General features: G+C 35.5%; 4 protein-coding genes across 5 annotated transcripts in view; all 4 read right to left on the reverse strand.

The window, feature by feature from the left end:
* Positions 1-229: 229 nt before the first annotated feature.
* On the reverse strand, positions 230-2508 carry cdc45 (protein; the record flags this gene model as incomplete). The annotated part of the gene is given in 5 exon segments (NM_001032432.1): positions 230-293; positions 571-691; positions 1195-1316; positions 1803-1928; positions 2385-2508. Coding segments are annotated over 5 exon segments (484 nt in total), but the record flags the coding sequence as incomplete, so codon positions are not given.
* Positions 2509-2735: 227 nt separating this feature from the next.
* On the reverse strand, positions 2736-12562 carry LOC100186341 (serine/threonine-protein kinase Nek8). Its single transcript, XM_002126577.4, has 17 exons — positions 12437-12562; positions 12020-12140; positions 11478-11562; positions 10945-11174; positions 10118-10249; positions 9623-9834; positions 9033-9141; positions 8755-8844; positions 8333-8404; positions 7547-7650; positions 6889-7003; positions 6403-6520; positions 5745-5904; positions 5205-5350; positions 4525-4636; positions 3651-3871; positions 2736-3300 (listed from the first exon to the last, which is right to left on the reverse strand). The coding sequence occupies exons 1-17, from the start codon at positions 12481-12483 to the stop codon at positions 3212-3214; spliced, it is 2163 nt and encodes a 720-aa protein (XP_002126613.1). The 5' UTR covers positions 12484-12562; the 3' UTR covers positions 2736-3211.
* LOC104266471 (centromere protein H-like) lies at positions 12562-13897 on the reverse strand. Its single transcript, XM_009862765.3, has one exon. It carries the CDS (start codon positions 13767-13769, stop codon positions 13077-13079), a length of 693 nt encoding a protein of 230 aa, XP_009861067.1. The 5' UTR covers positions 13770-13897; the 3' UTR covers positions 12562-13076.
* A 463-nt stretch (positions 13898-14360) lies between these two features.
* The window catches only part of LOC100179270 (polypeptide N-acetylgalactosaminyltransferase 2), a 19561-nt gene continuing 6307 nt past the window's right edge, over positions 14361-27614 (reverse strand). The window contains exons 2-13 of one of the 2 annotated variants that reach the window (XM_018815148.2): positions 26402-26802; positions 25990-26159; positions 25494-25559; positions 24848-25057; positions 23544-23631; positions 20736-20839; positions 19721-19847; positions 17992-18084; positions 16696-16779; positions 16325-16454; positions 15390-15512; positions 14361-15148 (exon numbers count right to left, since the gene is read on the reverse strand). In XM_018815148.2, coding sequence (XP_018670693.1) covers positions 14996-15148; positions 15390-15512; positions 16325-16454; positions 16696-16779; positions 17992-18084; positions 19721-19847; positions 20736-20839; positions 23544-23631; positions 24848-25057; positions 25494-25559; positions 25990-26159; positions 26402-26802 — 1749 coding nt within the window. In that variant the 3' untranslated portion in view covers positions 14361-14995. The remainder of the gene's footprint in view (positions 15149-15389; positions 15513-16324; positions 16455-16695; positions 16780-17991; positions 18085-19720; positions 19848-20735; positions 20840-23543; positions 23632-24847; positions 25058-25493; positions 25560-25989; positions 26160-26401; positions 26803-27614) is intronic. The other variant, XM_009862766.3, reaches the window with a different exon arrangement.

A 27614-nucleotide genomic window follows, 5' to 3' on the forward strand; every position in this document is an offset into this window, starting at 1 on the left:
TTATTACAAAACAATGAACATTTTAAATCATGTAGCATTTTTACAACTGTCATTTTGTTGCTAATTCACTTCTTGTTCTCTGTAATCATTTAATTTGTTTAATCTTCACTATTGGATTCGGAGGAATAAATAAAAATTTAATGCTACGTTACATATTATTAAAATTTCGAACCCACAAAACATTAACATTTAAACACAATGTAAAATTTAGCTCAGTTTTATTTCCTCACCTGATCAAATTTATGACGTTTCGACGATTGTTCGTACTCAGTGTCGCTGTCCTCATTGTCTGACTAGAAATTACGATGAAATATTTAATTTAGCTTTCTGGTTTAGAAATGTTAATTTTATTATACCAATCAACGTTTCATTTGCTATTTGTTAAAGATTTCGAATTTAGCTTGCTTTATATTAATATATCAATGAAATGTTGGTAAATTAACATTAGTATGATTTGGTAAAATTAGTTGAAATAAAACACTTTTACATTGGCAGGGCCAAAAATATATGCGGACTATTTATTGGAAAAGCCAATTGGTTTAATAATGTTTAAACAACACAAAAACTTACATCATAATTCCTGTATATATGGTCATAATCCGGTATAAGTTGGGCTTCCTCCTGGTTTTGTTTGAGGATGAGATAAACTTGTCGTTCGCAATAAAAGTTGACCAAATCAATCGGACGACGACTGTGTATAAAATAAGTGGATTATCTTCAAATTACTAAAAAACATTTTCAACATTTTTTTACAGAACACATGTTGAAACTTAATTAAAAGTATTGTTAACTAGCGTAAGTTTCACGTAATAAAGGGAAATATTAAAGCTTACAAAAATAAATATATAAATTTTGAAAGTTCAAACAGCTGATCCTGTTCGGTATAAAGAGCCAACTCTGGCCTAAATCAAAGCGCCAATGGCTTGCCTTACTGTAGGGCCTCACCCGTATAGAATAGCCTACTGAAACTTAATTTATTGTTAGTGAAAGTTCTAAGTGTAGTATCACATAGTTTAGGAAACCGTAGCCTAGAGCGCACAATTTAGAGCTTGGTGTATTTCAGCATATGTTGGAATAACAAACAATTTAAGGTTAAAATTTATTTAAACATTTTAAAGATACTAAATTTGTGGTATATGCGAAGTCACCACCAAAATACTACAATATTTCATTAATTATGATGTCATAACCCACCTGTCTATGACATAAATCATGACATCATCATCTGGTTCTAATATCTCCAACAAGTCAATACTTCCCCCACAGTTTAACAACACCATGTGTTTGTATTGCTCCTTGTGGGAATCAAACTCAGTCTGTTAAGATAAGATTACAAATGATTTCCTTGGGCAAGACACTTAACGGCAATTGCTTCAACCCAGTGGTCACTTTCGGGTTGTCCAAATTATCAGCTACACAGAAAAAATGAAAAAAAATCCTAAAAAATAATTACCAACGAAGTAACATACTAAGGTTATGGCTGACATCTAATCTAACCGATTAGCGAGCAGAATTGTGGTTGACCGTCTTGCCCAAGGATACATACGACCATAATAATAGCAGCGACGAGTGGCGCCTCCAAAAAATAAATAAGGGGGGGGGGGGGTTTAATCAAAAAATTTTCAAAAATGTTTAAAAAAAAATTCTTTTTTAATTCTTTTTTGGGGGGTTTAAAATGGGGGTTCGCGACACCCTAAACTCCCCCTGTCTTGCCCAAAAATACATTCGCGATACGCCCACAATAATAGTGGCGACCCTCGACCCACAAACACACTGTATAATAAATCATCATTAATCCTCACCACAAGATCTTGTTTGTTCTCCACAGGAACAAGGGTGTATTGAACGTGGTCGCATTTGAACAGAGATTGTAATATTTTACAAGCACATAATCCATCAACATCCTGTGCCACCATTACCAGCACACGCTGTGAACATATAAGGTGTATTATATATTGTATGGATAAAGGTAGAAGCACTAAATAACATAGTTAATCCAACCAGATGTAATGTAAGGATCTGGTACTAGACAATGTTTGGTCTAACCAATTGTTTAATAAAAGATACACGTTAACACATATATATTTCGCCTAAAAAAACGTAATAAAATATTATACTACACTTTTACATAACTACATGTTCTCGTTTAGCCAGAAAACAGAATATATTTTCACATTTTATTTCATCTGTTAATATATATATTTCGCCTAAAAGGCATTGTCAGTCTTTTACATAAATGTAATCCATAATATAAGGTATATTTTTACGTGAGTTGGTTCGATGAAAGAATCCTAGATGACAAGGTAAAACAACGTGCTGTAGTAATGTATAGAACATTTAATACGTTAGGTCCCAAAATATAAACTTAAAACACAAAAGCTTACCTCTTCGATTATTTTCTGAAAAAAATCCTTTACTGGGTCGGTAATTAACATAATTCTTCGTAGCTCTTAATTTGTACAAGCTTAAACGTACGAATTCTTGCAGTTAATCGATTTTAAGGTGAAACAACCGTCGTATTTTTAGCAAGTGTTCAATTTGTTTTACTGCCAGCTGTTCAATAGAAAATCTTGAAGTTTTGGCGCGAAATCACGTTATAGGTGCTATCCACCGCAGTGACAAACATAATAAAATATTATACTACACATATATATAAGTACATCGTACACGTTTCCGTTTAGCCAGAAAACAAAAACGTTTGACAAATTAAACTGACACTAGAATACATTATCACATTTTATTTCATCTTTTTTTATTTCAAGTGCAAGAGATAAATAACATACATGAAACAAGCACTCATAGTTTCTGCACCATACAAAGGAAGTACAAGTCACAATTTAAAGCTTAAAATGCACGAGTGTTACAATATAAAAAATTACATGTAATAACGGGGCATCTTTTAATTAGTAAGGTTCGAATGAGTTGTATTTCATTATGAAATTGCTTATGTATAAATCCAGGGCTAGATTTGTAAGATCAGAAATTACAGAACTATTAGTTAATTCAGATAACAAAGTAATCAAACATAGTCCCAATCTAGGTTTAAAGTGTTCCTATTTTAATAAACCATAAAGTAACTACGACTTCCAGAATTTGATTGAGTAGGTTCCGGCTTAAATCAAGCCTGGTCCTAATCTTTGAACTATGAAATATCAGTAACAGAACAAAGGTTGTTAGTAGCTTAGGTAAATTGCTGTTAAAATAATTCTGTTCATCTCGGAGACGTTTTCTTCCCTTCTTCCCTCCACGTGTTCGTGTCCCAACTATTCCTGAACTTTGAATCTATGTTTGGCCGAGCACCTGGGAAGTAATATTATAAGGTGGGGCTACTGTTGCGGGTGTATGTGCCCTTCTGCCTCTTAACTCAGAGGTTCTGAGTTCAAGGCTTGGCAATGTCACCACGTATGTATCCTTGAGGAAGATTCTAAATGACAATTGCTCACACCCAATGGTTACTATTGGGCTGTCCAAATTGTCAGCCATGTAGATTGTAGAAAACAATCACAGACAAAGTTAAATACGATACATGGGAACTTGTGAGTGGGCACAAGGTGCATGAAACAGCTACAAAGTAAAAATTATTACTGTTTCTATTATAATAAAAAAGGTACAACAAAAATCTCATGATAGCTTGTGACAATACCATTTACCTGACACGACAAGCAGAGTGTTGCCATGGCTTGCAGATAACGATACAACCTCCATATCCACTAGTGGGTCGTGTAGTTTCAATTGAGCTGGACTCGAAACATTCTTTGTGTCGGAAGTTGGTCTACCCAGTTGTCCCCTGGATGGTTTACCCCAGGAATAAACTTGGTGATCATCAGTAGCAGCGATTGTGAATGAACCACCACAGCTAACAGCGGAGAACCTGAGTGGATGAATACATGAATACATAAGTCATTCATGTTATGATGAGCGTAGCTTATTTACCCAGCATGGCCAGGTAATGACACCATCTGGGCTACAGGCAGATGCGTTTACTACTGTGGCAAGGTACCAGACAAATACGGGTTGTATATATGACTGATTTCCATAGTTTACTTGGACATATGAAACTAAGGGTATAAAGTGCAACAACCGTAGCTATGCATTATGTTCTATATGGGTGAGTTCCTATGGTGAGCCATGGCAGGAAAAGTGGGTTTAGGGGAGAACAGCTAACATAGTATTGTAGCGGTTGCAGAATGTTGTATTGCGAGCGGTAAACTAAGAGGGCGAATGAACACGAGACGCTGTATTTATACGGAAGATAAACGTGAGAAAAAGGCACTTGTGTACGCGTCGGCGCACACACACGTGGCGGGCGGCCACAGTATAGCTAACAACCCTCACTTGTTTAACCTTACATGACAGTCATTATAACATAGTATTCTACTACATTATACCCACATATAAACCCACCATGAATGGTGAGCAATGAACACATTCATAATTCCTCTTCTATACACTAATTATACAATATAAACACCTACTGTTATTAACTTAATACACCAGTGTACAAGTAGGAACAACAACACATACTTGGCATTTTTAACAGCTGTCACTTTATGTGGCATCCTTGGTGCAGATTGAGAAGGTAACGTACCAAGTTGACCACAGTTGTTTAATCCAAACATGTACAACGACCCATCAGCTGTTGAGGTTGAATAATTTCATTAGTCTGTTATTCAAATATTTCTGTTGTTTCAATACTAAATGATATATTTTTGACCATTTTAATAACAGACTGTTAATGCTAGTTACTGGAAAATACATTTATATCTTTGGTACACCATTAGTTGGATGGTGTTTTACTTGCTGCGCATATTCAGCAGCAACGTGGCATCTAAATTGACACACATCACCACACTGGTAACAGTGCCGAGCCTTGAACCCGAATCCTTTGGGCTAGAAACGGGCATGCCAACCAACAAAGCACATTGGTACAAATTGTGGGCGTATATGTGTCCTTGTGCAAGACATTTAACGACAGTTGCTCAACCCAGCGGTCTCCAATGGGTTGTTCAAACTGTCAGCCATATATTAAAAATATCTAAAACATTTTTTTAAAACCCCTGATTTTTACACCCCCATTAAGTTTCCTTAATACAATAAGAAATAACTAAACTCTTTTAAAACAGAGAACTAGTCATTTTATCATCTTATCTGAACTTTACTCCCAACTTTGCAAAAAACGGCACAACTGCCCGCACCCTACTTACTTGTAATGATCCCCGAATGCTGCAAACCGAGCGATATCTTTGAAATATTTCCCAGCGAAATTGGTTCCGATCTTAACGGAACAAAACACGAGGATTCGGTTGTTTCTTTCAAGATCTTTCCATCGTGGATTACGTCCAAACCAAGTCTGTAGGGAGGGGATAAGTTGTATTATGTATGGGTGAGGTCTTATAGATGGCTTACATTGACATAGGAGCCAACTAGAGAAAATAGAAAGTGGGCAAAAGTTGGCTCATTACCAACTTTTGGTCATCGTATATTCTATATGGGTGTGGTCCTAGGTTGAGGTTTGGACCAGTTGGCCCTTTACCCTATGACTAATAAGATAAACCTCAATACCCAGGATAATTTTTATAGGAAACAAACTTTTAGAAACACAGGGGAGGCAAAAAAAGTTAGAAATAAACTTTATTTGTTGGAAAATAATGTTTACCGATTTATTCAGTGAGGGTGGGGTGGACCTGCCCACCCTGCCACCCCAGGTTTGGTGCCTAAGCATTGTATTCATTACATCACAATACCTATTATGATGATTACTCCCAGCAGCGAGTGCCATCTTTGACCTCGTAGAAATCATTGAACAATCCACCCCACAAGAAACTGAACATGGCTCAATAACTTCAGGGAGTGGAACCATCATTGGAACAGCCACTGTCTCCTCGCTGTTCAATCCTAACCTCCCTGTTAAACAGATGCAGCTGCTAAATTACTGTAGTGGAAAATTAAAGGGCGCTAAATAAAAGACCGGTGTATGAAACAGAACACGTGTGATACAACATTCTGTAACTAGCACCTCCAATAGTAGTCCCACTTGCGAATGGGGTTTCGGGTAATGGGGTGTTTTTTGGGTATTACCACATATGTAACTTATTGTATAGAGTCAAAACTAAAAAGCAGTAAATAAAAGATTGAGTTGCTATCGATGTATGAAACAGAACACCCATGTTACAATAACCAGCATGCATGACAAAATAAACGACATCCATGTACAGGCAGCTACCACAATGCAAGAACACTTGTCCTACAAAGTCTGCACTTTCTTATCTTGGGAGTTATGCAAATATTTTAATAAAAAAACAAAATCCTAAATTTTGCCAAATTCTGTTGTTCTTTCTACATTCCTTCATACATAACAACAATTATTATTGTCAACAAAATCATAATACTTGTAATTTTTACCGTTGTCCCCCTTTCCCCATGAAAATACTTCCCCGTCGCTCGTTACTGCCAGCATGTGGTAGGAACCACTTGCTATTTCTATGAGCTCAGAACCCAGGAGTTGCTCGACGATGGTTGCCTTGGATGATTAAATAATAACATTTTGTTTTACACAAAAGTTTTGCAACATTTTTTTGATATTAAAAGTTGCTTTTCATAATTAAAAGTTGCATGAAGTAATTGGGCAACACAAAAATACATTAATGAATGTTACTATTTACCTTCGCATGGCAGGGCACCGACAGTCGTTATAACACGGATGTTCTGTTTCATACACCTCGTGCTTGCTTATTAGTTACCACGTATGTAACTTTGTGGGTTCTGACATCATGTGTGATTGTTTAGGTTTTTTTTATATATGCTGACAATTTAGATAACCCATAGACATCAGTTTTTAAAAAAAATGACTGCGCAACAACGGAAAAATACTGGTATATTTCCATTTACCTTTTCCACATCTTGAAAGTTACCGTGACCCAAACAACCGTTGCTTCCGCTTCCAAACGTCATCAGGATTCCTCTGTCGGTTAAACAAGCTGTGTGCAATTCACCACATGCTACTCTGTAATGGAAGATGGTTTAGTATACGAGTACATGCCATAGGTTTAGTATATGAGTAAAAGACATATGTGTTCAAAGGGGTATAGCAATGTTTACCAAACTTTTGAAAAATTTCATTTTTGAACATTTTGTTTCGAAAATTTTATCTTTAAAATCTTTATTTTTTACAGTTTGATGAATATTTTATAGTTTTTTAAAAAGGTTTATAAAAAAATTATTATTTGTAAAGTTGTGGACAATTTATGGTACAGGAGCACAAGGATCTTTTTACAGACACACATTTTACCGCACCTACAAACCTTCAGCCACATTTATGCGGACGCTGACATCTAGACAAACCATATAAGTGAGAAACAGAATTAAAAACGCAATAAAACAATCAGTTCCCCATACAAACACATATATACAAACATATACCCATCAACATCCTGTGTTTAGGCCAAGGTTGGTCCATTAGCCTTAAAGTCGAGACAATTACAGACCATTATTACCACACACATATACTATCTATACACATATACATACACTACGCGCGCATACTCACTGTTTAATATTAACCCCCGATTGGCCTTCCATGAACCTAGGGAGATACGATGGCATGAGTTGGGAATCGCCAAACGAACCAGGTAGACTTGTACTGGAAGTTGTCTGTATCAAACAATTTATTGATATTTATATAAGATGTGTATGGTTGGTTTTTAAACCACAATCATGGCCATTTTGGGTTCTCGGGTCCTATAGTGCGCCATGGGACCTCACCCTTGTAGAATAGAATACTTGTACTAGAGGTGTCTATACTAAAACACTGATATCAATGTTAGTAGGCACCAAACCTGGGGTGGTTGGGTAGTCAGGCATACCCATGAAATAGTTCTAGTGTTTTAATTATATAACCGTAAGTTTTAAAACCCAGGACCCCAGTTAGACATCTTATAATAAACAAAATATAACCGAAAATATTGCGATAAACTTTAACCTAAATCTTTGGGTTTTGGGGTAATGGGCCAACTTTGGCCTGAATCACAGGTTCCACGTCATGCCTAACTATAGGACCTCACCCATTTAGAATAGAATGTGCATATACAGTGTTGGGGTAATGGGCCAACTCTGGCCTAAACCCCAGGTCCCATGGCGTGCCTCACTGTAGGACCTCACCCATATAGAATAGAATGTGCATATACAATGTTGGGGTAATGGGCCAACTCTGGTCTAAATCCCAGGGCCCATGGCGTGCCTCACTGTAGGACCCCACCCATATGGAACAGACCCCAAAATATGATCCACACAGTAATATACTTTATTGATAAATAGGATAAGCATGAGTGCTCACCTCCCAAGAGAGCAACCTCCTGCTCCCTGTCACGCAAGCTTTCTGTGTTCGCCCCACGCATGCATGAAGTACCTGGTTGCAAATATATATTTAACCTATTATACAACTACCTGGGAAATAGGAACGTTAGTTGCGGAAAATATGAAATTTATGATTTACCTTATATCAACTAAAATGTTATAAAAATAGGCTTTTTGAACTAAGTCCGACTTTCATAGATAGTAAATACATTTACCACGTTTTTTGTACTTTAAAACTATAAATTGTTTATCAATTTAGGATATGCGAAGAAGGAGAGAATGACCATAAATATTACACTCATATTTATGCAAGTGTTTTTAAAAATAATATTAACCATAACTAATACATGGATAATAAAAACAGAGTTTTATAAATAGTTTAAATAACTGATATTAAGGAACCTGGGTATCAGAGTTGGGCAGTGGTAGCTTTATGGGCGTGGAGACTCCGTTTCCCCAACAATAAACAGTGTAATGTTTCGGGTTCTTGTTCTGGTAATACAGAAAAAAAAGACAATTTTAGTTTAGTTTAAAAAAATAAATTAATAGGGTGAAAAAAAATAATTATTATTCTAAAAAAGAAAGAAATTCAGTTAAAAACAAAATGTCTTCTTTATCCAAAAAATTTTAGTTTGAAAAAAATTATCCTTTTCAAACCAAGTTTATCCTTAACAACCCACCCCAGGCATTGTATCCACGGACAAACTTGACGACGTATGATGAAGATTGGAAACAACAGCTCGACCACGAGCACCACTAGGGGATAAAGTGGGAGGAGATTTTGAGTTCCTGGGGGGAATTATGAATGGATTAACAATAGTTGTCATTGAAAGTTAATGTATGGGGCCATGGGTGTCGCTTTATAGACGCCAAACATGGGGTGGCAAAGCAGGCCAAACATAAAACTCCCTGCTTTACATTAATTAGGTAGAATTTTCCTGGGGAGATTATGGATTGATTACCAATATTTAGCATTGAAAGTTAATGTATGTCGCACATTAATGCTATGTTGCCACATAAATTTGTACCCGTGAGTTGGCTTGACGTGTATTGAAGAGAACACCAGTGTTATAAAGACTGCACGTGCCCCTACATGCGAGGATAAATAAGTTACGTTCATTCAACAATTCATACTTTGTTATTACTCATACTCATATATATATATATAAGCAGTAATGCGTTAATGGGCCAACTCTGGCCTTAAATCCTAGGTCTTTTGGCCTCATCAATACAGACCAATATAGACAACACCACAAATAAGCGATCTTACTTGACTTGCACAGCTCCAATATTCAGGTAAAGATCGATCAACGGACAAACGAAGAAAGGTTCCGATAAAACTTCGTCCACCGAAGGTCTTTCTGTGGGGTCTAACGAGAGGAGTCGTTTGAGTTGACCCACAAGTTGCCCCGAGTATATCTTCGGTAACTCGCTCACCTTATACTGCCCACTAGTGATCTTAATCACCAGCGCAGATATGTTCTAAAAGAATAGAAATTAAAATTTATTTCAAGAATTTTTTTTACTAAATATAATATATTTAATAATAATAACATATAATATTATACTTTATTAACTTAAACGTTTTCAGGTATATAAAACAACATTTTACTAGTGTTTTAATCCCCTCTGGCTCTATGGTATTTTGACATATTTCCTTTGTTTACTCTCTATTGCTTGGAAATTTACATATAAATTTAGATTCATTCATTCAATAATTTTTTAATCATTAAATAAAATTTTGTTTTAATTCACAAACAATCACCGGCGCTTCAAACGCTTTCTTTCCCGTCATTAACTCGAACAAAACGCACCCCAACGCCCAGATGTCGCTCTTCTGGTTGTAAGCCATTCCTCTGCATAACTCCGGTGATATATAACACGGGGTGCCTACTACCTGCGGGGGGTGGGGTTGATTATGGGGTAATGATAGTTGTTGTAATAATATGGGTGTTCTGTTTCATACACCTCTTGCCCGCTTACAAGTTTCCATGTACGTAACTTATTTATCCTCGCATGGCGGGGTAAACGACAGTCGTTATAACACGGGTGTTCTGTTTCATGCACCTTGTGCCCGCTTACAAGTTTCCATGTACGTAACTTATTTATCCTCGCATGGCGGGGTAAACGACAGTCGTTATAACACGGGTGTTCTGTTTCATGCACCTTGTGCCCGCTTACGAGTTTCCATGTACGTAACTTATTTATCCTCGCATGGCGGGGTAAACGATAGTCGTTATAACACGGGTGTTCTGTTTCGTACATCTCGTGCCTGCTTACGAGTTACCATGTATGTAACTTATTTATCCTCGCATGGCGGCTAAACGACAGTCGTTATAACACGGGTGTTCTGTTTCATGCACCTTGTGCCCGCTTACAAGTTTCCATGTACGTAACTTATTTATCCTCGCATGGCGGGGTAAACGACAGTCGTTATAACACAGGTGTTCTGTTTCATGCACCTTGTGCCCGCTTACAAGTTTCCATGTAACAAAGCAATTAAAATTGAGTAACAACCAGGGTGATATGATAGTGATACCATATTGATAAACGGACCAATATATAACTAGTGTTCTGTTCCACACAACTTACCGTGAAAGCTTTGGTCTTCGTGTTCAAAACCTTAGAGATTCCGAAGTCGGACAATTTACAAACTTTACATTTTCGATCCAGAAGAATATTCTGAGGCTTAATATCTCTGTGTAGAATATTCATAGTGTGTATGTGGTGTAACGCAACCACAATCTGCATGAACAAGTTGGTCACGTTTTCCTCCTTTAATGGTGAAGACTGAGACATGAGGAAGTCGTATAAAGTTCCACCTGTTGGGGCAATGTAACTTTGTGGGTTATTGAATGAATAGGTGTAATTTGTTCATCCTCACGTGGGGGGGAACGACAGTCGTTATAACACGGGTGTTCTGTTTCATACACCTTGTGCCTGCTTACAAGTTACCACATACTTTGTGTATGTTTAAATAAACAAACAAAAAGAATTTTTTTTTCTTCTCATAATGTGGAAGTAAAAAGTTATATGGTTGTCATATCTGATATAATGCAAATATGGGTTATAGAATTACACATAAACCATCATTATGACATCATCATAGCACATTATGACATCACCTTGTGCATATTCCATAGCAATAACCAGATTATTTCCTTCAAGAAAGTTTTCATAATATTGGATAATGTTGGGGTGTTTTAGAACCTGTAGAAATATAAGTTCGTGTACAATTGAAGCTTTACACAACTGCTCAAATGCCAAGAAGCTGTCACATAAAGAAGTGCATTAGGAACCACTAGCTTGGAGCAATTGCCAATGTCTTTGAGACACAACCTCGGCACGAGCATGAGGTAATAATAAATGCGCCCAACTACAGGTTACCACGTATGTAACTTTGTGAGCGATTGTTTTTTCTGCATGGCTGATAATTTAGACAACCCACTAGTGACCCTTGGTTTGCCGAGCTAACTTTGACCGCGTATTTCATGTGAACCATGAACAATAACCGTGTACCGTGTACATACAGAAACACACCAACTAATTCCCACCTTAATCATCGGTTGCTGTCAGCACAACAAATGCTATATCATTAGCTTTTAAACTCGGGCTTGGATCAACATAATCCTACAATCATGTAGAGACACACCAACTACTTTCCCACCTTTAGAATCTGCACTTCATTCAGAGTAGAAGCTCGGTCGTCAGCCGTCATATCCTCCATCGATATTTCCTTCAATATCAACAACTTCTTGTCCTCGTTCCGGATCGTTAGATGGACAGTTCTGTAATAAAAGAAACCGTATTGAGGGGGGTTTTGAGGATTAATAAATTTACACTAAATAAGGGATACACAATTTCAAAATTTACATCTCAAAAATTTTGCTGTACTCTGGTTTTGCGGTAATTGAAATATTATATTTTTTGTAGATTATTCAAAAAAATGATAAAGTTTTATCCCGAGATTGAATTTTGGTGCTGATTTTGTTTCTGCATAGAAATTGTGCAGTTTGTTGAAAAACTTTGAAAAACACAATGTTAATTAAACGTCTATTAGAACAACACACAATCTTAGTTTTACCCAAAAGCTCCTTTTCCGATCACTTTGATCTTTTCATATTTCTCCATCTTTGTTCTAATGCAAACATCAGTTGTTTGTAAACATCAGTTGTTTACACGATTATTTTCACTTATTTACCTGAAAACTACCAAAAATACAAAAAGATAATGTAATAACTAATAAGGGCAGTGTATTAAAGTGGCAGTGACTCCTAAATTTTTAAGGTTGGCTTTTACGTTGTGTTGAAATGCAAAACTGTTGACACATAATTGATTTCGCTTTAATACGACAATTCCGATTATCAAGTTATGTAATTTCATAATTGTTTTCTAAATCATTAAAAATGGGCAAGTTAAGGGAAAAAACTTTTTTTTTTTTTTCAGTTAAAAAATTATTTCAAACTTAAAGTTTATTAGGTAAGAAAAACTTTTATGGAATATCAAAAGTATAGTTTATTAGTTTATGTCATATTTATCCTAACAACCTATCTTCATGTATATACCTTACACACATTATACTTTAATACCCCAAAAAACATTTGAAAAAATACTAAAACTGATCAAAAACGAGCCAAACCCAATAAATAATATTTGCATTCAATCATGTTTTGCAGTTTTTGTAAAACATTTATAGAATATTTATATAGATATATTTGTATAAATTATAACAACACAGGTTCTCCTAATGAGATGACAATTTCCTTTAGTTCTGGATCGTTAAACCAGTCAACCTGTGAAGCTCCGATCAAAGCTTGAAAACAAGATCTTCTTAATTTAGTTTCGTCCAAAACTTTTTCCAACTTATTTTTCTCAGAGCGAATTTTAGAATTCTCGTTTTCTACGTTTTTTTGTTTCATTGTGACATCACAGTTGCTTTCAGCATGCTCGAGCAACACCGAGAGTTCACGGTTTTTGATCATCGCTTGTTTTAATCTAAGTTTAGCACCCTCATGGTTGCGTTCAAGACTATTTAGTCTTTCTAATTTATCAAGACTATTTTGAGAAATTTCATTCAATTTTTCAAGTTTTTCGACAACACTCTCACGCAGAGCACCAGAAACACCAAACTTTTCTTTGTGAAGAGATTTGATTATTTCTTGACTGAATGCCGCCATCTTAAGAAGGTTGTCTCTGCATTTAATATTAGACTTCACTTTCAAAACATCAGATGCCACAGCATTAAGTTTAGATTGGATATCCTCATGTGTTTCATCAACAACAGTGGTGGACATTCTTTCTCTCGATAAAATCTCAGTTTTTGCCGCCTTTACCTGGTAAATTAACGACTCGCGAAGTTTTGTTAGTTCGATTAACATTTTTGTTGCTTCTTCTTCGTTTGTCATATCTTGACTCATTGTATTGGCGTATTTATGTCTTTTCCAACCCAAAAAATGACAACAAAGTAATAATAAGTAACCAACTCTAACACATTTACTATTAAATTATAACAAAACCAAAACAAATTAAAATCCAAAATTTTGTTGTGTTCAAATTTAGGGAAACTCCCGATGCTGTATTCTTAAAACTGACATAAAAATGTCATAAAATAAAAACTGTTCTGGGGTCTGTATTAAATTGAAACGATTTATTTATATTAGGTACGAAAAATAGGCCGCGAAATACAATGTACGTTTTTTTAACATTTTACACGAAATATATGTATTTACAGAGTTACACGGGTTCAACACAATGCCCTGTTAGTTTTTCATATACAGACTTTTACATAACTGACAACCCATTAGTGACCACTGGGTTGAAGCAACTGCCTTTGGGTGTCTTGCCCAACGACACATACGCCCACGTTGGTAGCAGTATCAGACCCTAAAACGTTGAAATTGTCGGCTAGAGACAAGTGCTAATCACTTCTGCCACAATACCAGTTATAACTATTGAAGTTGTACTGCCATGTGAGGATAACTAAGTCACATCCATCCAATACAACAAAGTGATCTTTTTAACATTTTATTAGCACAATGCTGCAATAGTGACTGTGTGTTGCGGCGAAAAGCTCATGGCTAAAAAACTCCAGTTTAAAAACACAGTCGTTCGGTTGGCAAAAAATAAATAAAATTGCGGGTTAATAGCTTTATGGCGTATACATGTTAGGAGTCTAAATTAGATCTATTGCAGAAATCAAGGTAAATCATGTCTTTGAATATTGCACATCCAATCTTGGTCTACTACTTTTGTGACGTCATAGATTGATGACATCATAGATTAGTGACGTCATACTACGTAACAGACTCAATTAATAAAATCTCGATAATTTAAGACAAAGGAAAAATAATTGTACCGTTGTAATGAGTTGTTTTATCGGCGTAAGTGCGTCGCGACTGCTATGCGTTATGACATCACAGCTGATGACGTCATAGGTGATGATGTCATCACATGATTAGTAAAGTTAAAAAAGCGGCGAGGCTGTTAAGAGTATGTACCATAATGTCAGGTTAAAATACGAACCGATTGCGACATATTAGCGGATAATGACGTCACAAGGACGCTGCATACTGGTTATTATGACGTCACACAGAATTCCCTAGGTTGCAAATGAAGAAGGCAGCAAGAAGCAAAAGTAAGAAGGTTAATGGGTCAAGTCACCCATGCTAAACCTCCACTGCTGGCTACGACTGTGGTCACATTTGGACAGTATGAGACCCATGTCTCTTTCATGGCGACTGTCGATACAGTAGGATGATTGGTAGAGACGAAGTTGGCTCTTGCTTTGCTCAAATTTCTGGAAAAAAAATAATTTTATGGTTTGAAATAAAGAGAATGTATGATAAGTTACTGTCTGGATACTAAACTCATGATCAGCAGATGTTTCGGACAGTAACTTGGTGGATAGTAACCTCTTTTACACTGATGATGGACCAAGTTACTGTCTGGATACTAAACTCATGATCAGCAGATGTTTCTGACAGTAACTTGGTCTATAATCAGTGTATAAATCCAAACAATCAATGAATTCTCATCACCTGCATTGTGTTGTTTTCATCACAATGTCGTAACTTGATGATACTTCCCTCTCTAGCGCCCTCCCCGGCCGTAAAACAAAGATCTTGATGTCGGATTTGCATTTCTTTGTTCATAGAGAACTCCTGTGATGTCATAAAGAAAATTGTAAAATAAAAACAATCACTCACAAAGTCAAATATATGGGGAACTCCTAAGTGGGCATGAGGTGTATGAAACATAGAACTGTTGTTGCCCACCATGCAATAATAAAAAGTTACATTTTCATGTTTACCACCAATAAAAATCAACCACTTGTTCATATATGTATATGTAGATATAACTATATTCCTACACTTTTTAATCCCTATGCAATTGTTTACAATCAGAGTAATAGGCCCACTCTGACCTAAATCCCATTTCCTCTTGAGCTGGCCCGACCATGAGACCTCACCCATATACAATAGAATCTATTCACCACATTTAGGGTGTGGAAGTAAATTATAGCAATTATGTTGTTTGTCCGACGGGTGGAAACCAATTAGTCGTATATGATATTTCATAAAGGCAGATGTCTTGCCAATAAATAATATTTACAGAATTAAATAACCGTATCCTCGTGGCCATAAACGAGCGTTGTTAATTATTAAAAACAGAATCAAGAAATATGGGATATTATGACTAAAGGTATCCCATCTCACCCCACAGCATTATAAAGGGTTTAGAAATTTAAAACAGAGCACTGATGTTATAACAACCGCCATTGCCGGCCGCACAGGAATAAACAAATTACATTCATTCAGTCACAGCCGTTCAGTTACATTCATTCATTCATTTATCCATAGTGCTTAGTTCAAAGCCTAGCCAAGCAAATATATGATTAACAATAATGGGATATTATGTTAATGGTATCCCACCTTACCCCACCTTACCATGCAACAAACAACAGCATTATTACCTGGTTACCCCCTGAGTCATGACACTCGTACAAGCCAATAGAACCTTCTTGTACATGACCCAACGTATCAATACATTTGTTCACACCCTGCTTTATTGAACCAAAGGCTACTGACTCCTTACTTGGCACTCTGTGATGTCATAAGAGGATCAGTTACATCATAATGTGATGAAAGATATAGAATAATGTCAGAGTTAAATTAATTTGGCAGCAACAACATACACACAAAGCATATATGTGGTAACTTGTAAGCGGGCACGAGGGATATGAAACATAACACCCGTGTTGTAACGACTGTCATTGCAAAAACAAGCTTTATTTACTTATTACATTCACACATACAACTAATATACAACACACATACAATATACCTTAGTTCAGGATATACATTCTCCAGATACCACTTGAACGGCTTGCATTGATTTCTTACACGTATTTGTAAACGATTCTCAATACTGTTGGATAAAATTAATATTTATGAAGGTTACCATGGAAACGTAAAGTGAATAAGAATCGTAAATCAAAGATGGGATAAGTTACAATGTTGTTTGGAGGAAGATTTTTGGTAATGTGCCAACTTTGGAACAGTACCTAACCCATGTGTAATGAAATGTAGAATAGAATAAAATGTGCATATACAATGTTGGGGGAATGGGCCAACTCTGGCTTAAATCCCAGGGCCCATGGCTTTCCTTATCCAAAATAAAATACCATTGTGGCATACATACCATGCCCACAGTTATATAAATTCAAAGTACATTAACACATTAAAGAACAAATGCCCTATATTTAGCACTGGGGAATTTTTTACTCTGTTTACATGTTAAAACTACTTCCACTACACTGGTCGTGTCATGTTAAGTTATATATTGTAATGTGGGGTAAGATGGTTACCATTAGCACATAATTAACTTCCCATATTTCCTAATCTTGATTTTAACAATTAGCCACCCTCTTTTAGAGCTGTAGGGATACAGTTATATAATTCTGTAAATATTCCTTGTTTACTACTAAATGGAACAATACAACAACATGAGAGGGAAATCCTACCCCAACCTACTATATTAACAGCTATAAGCTGCTGTCATTGTGAGCGTATGTGTTCTTGTACAAGACAAAAACGACAAACCCTGCTGATGTCATGTCATATGGCAGACACAACGTTGGCAGGAAGATTTCTTTTACAATTAATTCTATATAGACAATAACTTCACTAGACAAATCTTTATGAAATTTATGAGACTCTTTTATGAAATTAATGCCTGATTATGTACCAATACCATATAGAAATATAAAAAACATTTCCCCAAAAAATCACCCACAAAGTAACATACATGGTAACTCGTAAGCTGGCACAAGGTGTATTAAACAGAACACCCGTGTTATAACAACTGCGGTTTTTCAGCCACGCGAGGATAAAGTAAGTTACATTCATTCATTCATATAATGGTCCATGGTAGTGATACAAAAATATAAAAAGGACAACTTCACTAGACAGCGTTTCTCTTTATGAAATGGGACATAAACGTCTCATTATACACCATACGGATGCGTCACAATTGAGATTACTGTCAGTTACATCCTGTTTATGACAAGTGGTTCAATAAACAATGGTCCACTGTGACATAACAATGGTTTACTATGACAGAACAATCAGATCTGCTTACTTTCCGAACGGTATAAGTTTTGCCGATGGCACAGCTGCGTAATAATATTCCTTGTAATCATCCATCCACACCTCGGCGGCACGTCTGGTGTTTCTGTGGAAAATATCAACTATTTACTATAGTGGCGTAATAATGGTATAATAATATAGGGAATTTTTTCGTTATAATAAAATAGAGAACTCTACACTTTAGAAATAGCAGTATACGTTTACACCAAGTGCTACTTAATTCGTGCAGTGACATAATAACCAACAATTTTTAATATTATGGGAAATCTGCACAAAATCAGCTGCAAATGCTACAGCGCTGGAATCATGTTAATAGAATAAGAATATTAATAGAATAATAATGAGGGATTATTTTGCTTTTAGGTAAAAAAGAAACACACGTTTACAATGTAATTCGTAGGCTTTGTTTACAATGCAATTCGTACTGAGACACGTACTATACACCTCGTGCCCAGTTTTCATTCATTTGTTGAGACAATTTAATACAGCGTGTTTTAAAAGGTTAAAAAAAAGCCCTCATGTAATGGGATTTTACCATGTTTGTTCTTTCTAAATCTGCTTGATGTAAAGAGGACTTTAGTGACTGGTGCGCTTGTTAGGTTCAGAAACAACTCGCTGTAAGCTGTTCTGTCATATTACATTGTATTGTATATTGTATACACATATGTTTATTGTAACGGTGATATGTTGAGTTAATCTGGCCGTGATCTAGCACTCATATTGTTGGACGATTCTCGTTGCATTATAACAGAACACAACAAGTGCTACTAAATATACAGTAGCAAACAAAATCGAATCCAACTAACTGTTTACCAAAGATTCCCGCCAATAACTAGCATTATTAGTCCATTAATTAAATAAAATATATTTTTATCACTCCATTAGGACTTAAATTATGAATTAGCAGCACTTGACGTATTCTAAACAAATCAAGTCCAACTAATGGTGTAATCTAATATATCTTTTAACAATAACTACCATCATCAGTCTTTTTTTGTTTAATAACAGTTGAACTTAAATTCTGTTTGCTATGTATTAAGTAGCACTTGGTGAATCCTGTTACGCTGGTGTGATTTAAGAAGAAATTAAGGATTTGATTGACAGATAGGAAACCACAGCACACCATATGTGATGCTTTTAAGTTTACCAATAATTGAATTTTAGTTTGCTTTATATTTAGTGGCACTTGTTGTGTTCTGTTATGATGCAACGAGAATTGTCCAACAATATGAGTGCTAGATCACGGCCAGATTAACTCAACATATCACAGTTACAATAAGCATATGTTTATACAATACACAATAAAATGTAATATGACAGAACCGCTTAAGGCGATTGTTTTCCAATGTACGACATGGGTACCAGTTACAAAAGTGCACGATTTTATTCAGAATATCAAACAGAATTCGAACATGGTAAAATCCTATTACACGAGGGTATCTTTAGAAACAGGCACGAGGTGCATGTCAAATTGTAATAATACTTTAATATAACGACTGTTTTTGCAGCGCAATGCGAGGATTAATAAGTTAAGTTTATTCAATTAAGAAACAAATAAAATCATATCAAACAAACCACTTGTTTAACAAAGTTATGTCACACATTTAAAGATAATCACAAATTAAAAAAGCTGAAGCCACAAACACCTTCTTAAATTCCACAAAAGTATTTCATTCATCAGAAGATAAATGACATTAGAAGCTAACCACAAACCACAATACCTGGTAAATACGTTCCCACTTCCCCCAGGAAAGGTATAAGGATGTTGTTTCCTAAACACGTGTCCCACCCTACTACAGGGGATAATTTCCAACCTTCCACCACATTGCCAAACACGGAACGAGATTTCTATGTCAACAAATACAACACAACTTATATGGGGAGCCAGAAAATAAATAAGGGGGGGTTTTAATCAACAAATTTTTAAAATGTTTTTTTTTAATTTTTTTATTATATATATTAATATATATATAATTTTTTTTTTCTGGTTTAAAAGGGGGAGGGTGCGACACCCTGAACCCCCTGGCTGCGACACTGGTTACGTCATAATGCAGGTCAATGTATTACCATTTTTGAAAAACTTATTATATTTTGATAACAACAAATACGACACAATTTATGTGGTTACAAACTTAGGGCATAACAGGTTAAGGTATATATACGTATATTATATATATATATATAAGATTTCCAGCATAGTTGTATATAGGCATACAAATACAATGTTGGGGTAATGGGCCTAAGATTGAGTCACATGGCAAGTTTCACTGCACCTCACCCATATATAATATAATAGCCGCGCTATTTTGGGCCTTATATTAGTTTTAGTAATAGTTACTTTAATGTTTTGCTAATACAGGGTGGTCACCATTTTTACACAAGAAAACGTTAACTAAAACCACCTATAATTCATACACTTGTCAGCATACATATAAATATATAAATATATATATATATATATATACACAACACAGAACACAGTCATTATAAGTGTGAATCAAAAAAATTGTAGCACAAAAAATTGCAGACATTTGGGCAATGTATTAATTCCTAATATATTCCACATCTCTAGGTTTCTGGCTCTAAAGAAGTTGTTAATGCAGCGACAAGGGAATATATTTTCATGCCAACGTATCTTAAGAACCTCCTTTTCAACTTGGTCGAGCTATTTTAAAGAACACAGCCATACATAGCCATACATACATAGAACACAATCATACATAGTTTCCAACTCACCTAAGTTCTCTCCCCCCCAAACATCCATAGCCGTATCATATTTACCGAGTTGATTGAAGTAGGATTTATCCATTGAGAATAAACCACCAGCTATCATAGGTGTGCTGTGTATATACAATGCATGTTAGTTGCATAAAACATGGACTTTCTGGTAATTTTAAATCGAAACATTTTAGAGCATATTATAGATGTAGGATGTCACAGGTGTTCTGTGTATAATATTGCATATTAGTTGCATAAAACAAGGACTTTCTGAGCAGTTTTAATACAAACATAGCAACTCAAAAAACAAATAGGATTTTACTTTTTCAATTGAAACGTTTAGATCATATTTATGATGTAATAGGGGAAATATAATGCGTATTTAGACGGATATATAAAACTTGGATTGTCCGAGCAGTTCAAAAGAAACATAATGTTTTAGGCTTCAACAAACATTAAACAGATGGTTTTAGTTTTAAAACCAAAATGATTGAAATAACAATAATTTCATTGTATTTTGTACACAATGCGTATGAATATATGATTTGTTATAAACAAATTTTCTGGTGAGTTTTAATACAAACATAAACACAACCTAATCTTTGACATCACTTAATTTTTTTTTGTGAGATGAAAATCGTACCATACATTAACACATGGGATGTCATGTGATGTACTTATACATTATATATATAAAACACTTTTCTGGTCAGTTTTATTATAAACATAACGTTATTCTCGTTATTTACTAATTTTTGGCATCACTAAATTTTTTTTTGTGAAATGAAAATCGTATTACACACATGGCCTGCTATGTTTGTATTGCAAATGCATATTATGACGTCATAGTTGAATAGAAGTGCATGATTGTTGTCTAGACATCGCGTTACTTGAGTGAGGGATTATGAGTCACGAACAATAGATCGTCGCCACGGGAACAAGGGATTGTGCCGTGTGCTGAACAAGGTGTGTGGTAATAACATTTTATCTTTCTTCAAATGCGATGGCATTTTTTTTCATCTGTGTGGGGTAACATGGATCGTGGTGTGGGGTAACATGGATCGTGGTGTGGGTAACATGGATCGTGGTGCAGGTAACATGGAACAGGGGATTGTGGCATGGCTAACAAGGTACGTGGGAATAATATTATATTCGTCTTCAAATACAATATCTAAGATCAGATTAATTAAACCAAGAAGAGAAGAGAATTAGCAGCAAAACAGAAGTCGTTATAAGACTACTATTATTACTACAATAGCTTTAATTATATGTTTATGTGTCACACTATTTCAACATTTGAGGTTTTAACATTTGATATTCAAATACGATATTAAAGATCAGATTAATTAAAACAACGAAGAGAAGGGAAGTCATTATAATACTAGTATTCTCACCACAATAGCTTTAAACATGCGTTTATGTTTTAAGTTCAATTAACATTTGATCTTCGATCTGATAACGAAGATTAGATTAATTAAAGCAGCCAGGAGAAAGGGATTAGCCGCAAAACGTCATAAGAACTTGCCAGGTGTAAACTACTTTGAAGAAGTTACAAATAACAACTGCTAAACCCAACACATCCTACAATTAACTCACATTGATCAAAACTAACTGATATAGATTTTGGATTACTTTGGTATAAAAATGTTAATTTTATTTTTAAGTTTTGTCTTAAATTCCGCAAGCATTTATTAGGAAATATATAATATATATAATTGGGGTTTAATTGCATTGACATGATTGTTGTTTTGTTCCCCAGAGTTTAATTTATTAATCCCCATGTGGACTCTTTGTCACCCCAAGTGACAGAGATACACATCTACTTTGGTAATGAATTATTTAGTCCCCAGTGGTTCCAAATCAATAATATTCCCCATTATTAACACATGTTAGTTGCAACATGGGAATAATTAGGCAACACTTGTACTAACAACCTTAACGCATTGATTTAAGTTTGTTCTGTTGTTAATATGGATTAATATGTCAGCCTACTGGATTATTTGGCAGTTCAGACTTTTATTGTTTCTTAAGTTTTTTTTTGTAACTTTTACACGTCTTTTATATGTAGCCAGGTCTATGGGATTTTGTGAATGAATGGATGATTTTTATCTCTTGGTCGCGGTTAAGAAAAAGTTTACAAAATCGAAAAGACTTATTTAATAAAAGGCGTGACATCACATCTTATAAACAGTATAATGTAATAAGAAACTTAATTAAACCACATTATCCAGGTAACATACGATCATGTACATTTCGTTATGTTAAGTAGGTCAGTGCTCTTTAACCGGTGTGCACGGTGCACCCTAGGGTGCATCAAAATATGCCAGGGGTGCACCAATACAAAAGGGTATACAGGGGTGCATCACAAACCTCAACAATTTTTCAGCAATAATACTCAGTTTTGAACATTTTTAACAAATTTACCCATTTTTCTACAGTTTTTTTTATATGAATTCTATATCTTGCATCACAGGGAATTGCGAAACGTCATTAGTTTTACGTTAAAGCAAACATGGGTGCATGAGTTCGACGCAACAACTTTAGGGGTTCACCAACCCATAAAAAGGTTGAAGAGCACTGAAGTAGGCTATTAAATCATTTTTTTGAATTTTTATAGAAGTCCCACAGAACCGCATAGATTCGGAACATAATATAAAACAAAACAATGTGAAATATGATTTGTTACTGCATTTGACTTAAATATAAATTTATGGTATTTCCTAAATATAACTTGAAAATTATACTTTAACAATGGCCAAGGCATAATTTATATAAGAGCTCCAACCATATGGATAGACTAACAACATATTATGAAACGTGACATACGATATTGGTGCTGTAGGGTTTCCTGCTCTGCTTCTGCGTTCCTCAGATGACATGTAGTCCCATTTAAACACCAGGTTCCAATCAAAGCCTGCAAACCAACATAGTTTCAAATTTTACTATTGTTCGAAAATTTTTACATTTAAAAATTTGTCTTTAAAAATTTTTTTTTCTAACATTTTACTATATTTTTAAGTAGCCACTTTTACATTTTAGTTCATTTATGTGGTCAGGTGCTGGATTTTGTGATTGAATGAAGTCATTTTGTCTGTTTAGCCATTCATGTGCACTACCAACCCATATCCAGTCATGTGTGTTAGCCGTAAAAGTCAGCGGAAAAGTACAAAGATCCTATTATGACATCACAAACAGTATGCTAAGTGATGTTTACTTTAATTTTTAAACAAAGGAAATCTTTGTTTCTTTGAGTTGTCATAAGTGGAGATAAGCAGGACTATTCATCATGGTAAATGGGTTGAAGATCATAGAAAATGTGAGAGGCTTTAGAAAGACAAATGACTGTTAAACCCCCGGGCTATAAGTGTCTACATTTAGAAGTGTTTGTGTGAAATATGACCCAGTGTGCATGAAAAAGTATCCAACATCAAACATTCCATTTACAATGAAAGTAATTATTGTGCAGCATAAACATTATTGATTGAGAATTTATGGATTATTTACAGATGTAGACACAAGTGAATGTGAACACTAAATAGCCTGCAGCTATTACTTGTTTACCGGCCGAGTTGATTTGGATCAGCCAGTTTTATGTATTTGTATGTTAAATATACATAACCAACATTACAAACATACACATATGTTTATACATGGTCATTAAGTCTATTACTCATGTAATTATCCTGCTTTAAAGCACATGAGAGGCCTGTTATTAATTCTGGTTATGGTCCTGGTCTACTGCTCATAATTGGACGATTTTCGTATCTTAAACTATCAGGATAAAATGCTATAAACATGTAACAAACAAAAATCAAGTCTATATTTAAATAGAAGATATTTGAAAAGCCATTTTAAGCAAAATAAATATCCTACAAAAATACAATTTGTTGGACTAGATTTTTGTTTGTTACATTTCCCACCACTTGAAGCTGACTGTTATCATTAATGAGAATAGTACAACTTTATGAGAACTAGATCAGGATCAGATTCACGAAATTAATAACATTTTATAACACTTGACCCCATTTTGGTGCAAAAATCGCCCATGAGGACTAGATCAGGATCAGATTCACGAAAACAACATTTCATAACACTTGACTATAAGAGACATGATATTAATACACAAGTACCTCCTCGTAGATCGGCGCTTGCTCCAATATATTCAAAGTTATCCATGTTAATCACATCGATAATCGGGCAAACGACCGCCGTCCTATCATCAGCTATACGCTGTAGTAAAGGTTCTAACCAATTCTTGTTACATTCGACGTGGGAATCAAGGAAAGTTAATACAGGGGCGGCTGCAGCGTCAGCACCGCGGATCCGTGACCGCATTAAACCTGAGGGATCCAACAAGGTTGTTAACATCTAGTTTAGCTTCTACTGCTAGCTGCTAGGTTTAGGTGACAATTTTATGAAATCAAAAATACAGTGTAAAAACTGGGGAGATATAAACCATGTTTTTAAATGTGTTATTCTAGATTACCTTATATTGCTAGGTTTAGGATGCTAGGTTACAGAGTTCATTTTTATATGAAGTCAAAAACTTAGCATCACAAAACTAAATAATAGAGAAAAAACTTAACAGGATTTTTAAATTGTGATTCTTGTTCAATAATTAAAAGATTGAATGCAACTTATTTATTCCCGCACGGCGGGGCAATGACAGTCGTTATAATACTTCTGTTTCAGACAGTTCTTAACCATGTAAATTAAAGAGTGAGGTTTTTTAAAAAAGTTAAGCCTACTCCACTAAACCAAATATAAGTTATTTACCTTCTCGTTGGTTGTTTCGTAAAACTCGAACTTTTTCAATTTGTGCCAGAAGTTGGCCATCCTCAGCTGGAATAATGGTATAAGTATATATAATCTACATTGAAATAAACCCCATCCTATCAATTTTAGTACAGAACCCTATTCTACTAACATGACATTGGACAAGAATTCAACATGAAATTTTAAACCAGCAGAACATTGAGTGCAACCTGTTGACAAAATCCAGGTTTCTTGATGTGCCTTGTCATGGAATGTTACTCACATAAAACACAAAGAAGCAAAATAACTCATAACTACTAAAAACTGAGGTGCTAAATCATATGATGTTACCCTGTTTCAAAATACACCCCTTTTATTCCCACAGACCTTTAGCCAGGCTGCATGCACATTACAGAATATTTAGGTATTCTAGGATATCCTGGAATACCTTTTTTCGAATCTATTTTTCCGAATCTGAGACCTCACCCATACCAAACAAAAACCAACAAATACTCACCATTATCGCTAAAGTCGTCCACCAATATAATCTCCCTCACCAAACTAGGTGGGCTCCTGTTTAATACGGACACCACTGTTCGTAGTAAAGTCGATCTTGCCTCGTTATGGAAAGTAACGATAACGCTGGTTGCTGGGAGCTTGGAGAGGTCCCAGGAATTGCTGGAACATCTGATGAATAAGGGTGTTAATGGGGGTGTGGGCCAAGGGGTGTTAATGGGACCGTGGGGTGTTAATAAATGGTAGGGTGGGGGGAGATGGGACACCTTTTTTCAATTTTCCCGCCCAATTTAGTGGTAAACAAAGAACATTCATAGAATTATAAAACCGCATCCTCACGACTCCCATAGACCGTTGTTAAATTGTTTAAACACGATCCGTATATTTGTACAGAATTAAGACAAACCACTTACAATCCATTCCTAGTGTCCGGAACCGGTCGATCACATTTCAATTTATCCGACGCTTGTTGGTTGAATTTGTTTCTTTTATATTTATCCTCGCCGTGATGGATCGCGGTCGCGCTTATGTAACTGGATTCGTCAAAATCTCTCCAGGGAATCCCATGGTTCCTATGCTGCTGCTGTATCGACTGTGACCTGAATCTTAGTTTATCGTCGTCCCTCTCAGTAGGATGGTGACTGTTCCATAGCTTCCCCAGCACGTCTTTCTTCTTATAATTATCCTCTCTGTTATTAGGGTCCCCTATATCGCCGTAACCATCTTTATCGAATCTAGTTTCTTCAATGACTTCTAAGGAATCTTTTACATTGCTCAACTTTGGGTTGTACTTTCCTTCTTCACTGGTGTAGCCCTAAATAAACTTAGTTATTAAACAAAGCGAATGACTTACTGTTTAGTTGGAGCTCAGGAAAAGCTTAAGTAACATGTTTTTTACATGTCCACAATTTTTTGAACATTTGTTTTGCATTACAATTCTAAATTTAAAGCAACTTGTACCCTGCCAATAGGTGTTACTACAAGTTCCATAACCAAGCGCTTGTGTGGGCTTGGAAAAAGTTGGTTATTAACTATTGGTACAGGTGTACCCTGCTGTTAGGTGTCTATACAAACAAGCAGAGCCAAAGTATATCGCATTCACCACATTAATCAATGAGGTTGCCTATGTTTGACAATTATAAGTGTAACTGTATTTTAACAATGTCATCCCAGATTTTACCCTGCTGTTAGGTGTCTATACAAACAAGCAGAGCCAAAGTATATCGCATTCACCACATTAATCAACGAGGTTCCCTATGTTTGACAACTATAAGTGTAACTGTATTTTAACAATGTCATCCCAGATTTTACCCTGCTGTTAGGTGTCTATACAAACAAGCAGAGCCAAAGTATATCGCATTCACCACATTAATCAACGAGGTTCCCTATGTTTGACAACTATGAGTGTAACTGTATTTCAACAATGTCACCCCAGATTTTACCCTGCTGTTAGGTGTCTATACAAACAAGCAGAGCCAAAGTATATTGCATTCACCACATTAATCAACGAGGTTCCCTATGTTTGACAACTATGAGTGTAACTGTATTTCAACAACGTCACCTCAGATTTTACCCTGCTGTTAGGTGTCTATACAAACAAGCAGAGCCGAAGTATATTGCATTCAC

Source organism: Ciona intestinalis, unplaced genomic scaffold (genome assembly GCF_000224145.3).
Source record: "Ciona intestinalis unplaced genomic scaffold, KH HT000035.2, whole genome shotgun sequence".
NCBI lineage: Eukaryota > Metazoa > Chordata > Ascidiacea > Phlebobranchia > Cionidae > Ciona > Ciona intestinalis.

Coding starts and splice junctions, on each gene's coding strand:
- LOC100186341 (XM_002126577.4), bottom strand. CDS start 12,483: ATGGAGAAATATGAAAAGATCAAAGTGATCGGAAAAGGAGCTTTTGG. Junction 8,845..9,032: donor CCGTGGATACAATGCCTGGG/GTGGGTTGTTAA, acceptor CTGTATTACCAG/AACAAGAACCCGAAACATTA. Junction 3,301..3,650: donor CACTCTGCTTGTCGTGTCAG/GTAAATGGTATT, acceptor ATTACTTCCCAG/GTGCTCGGCCAAACATAGAT.
- LOC104266471 (XM_009862765.3), bottom strand. CDS start 13,769: ATGAGTCAAGATATGACAAACGAAGAAGAAGCAACAAAAATGTTAATC.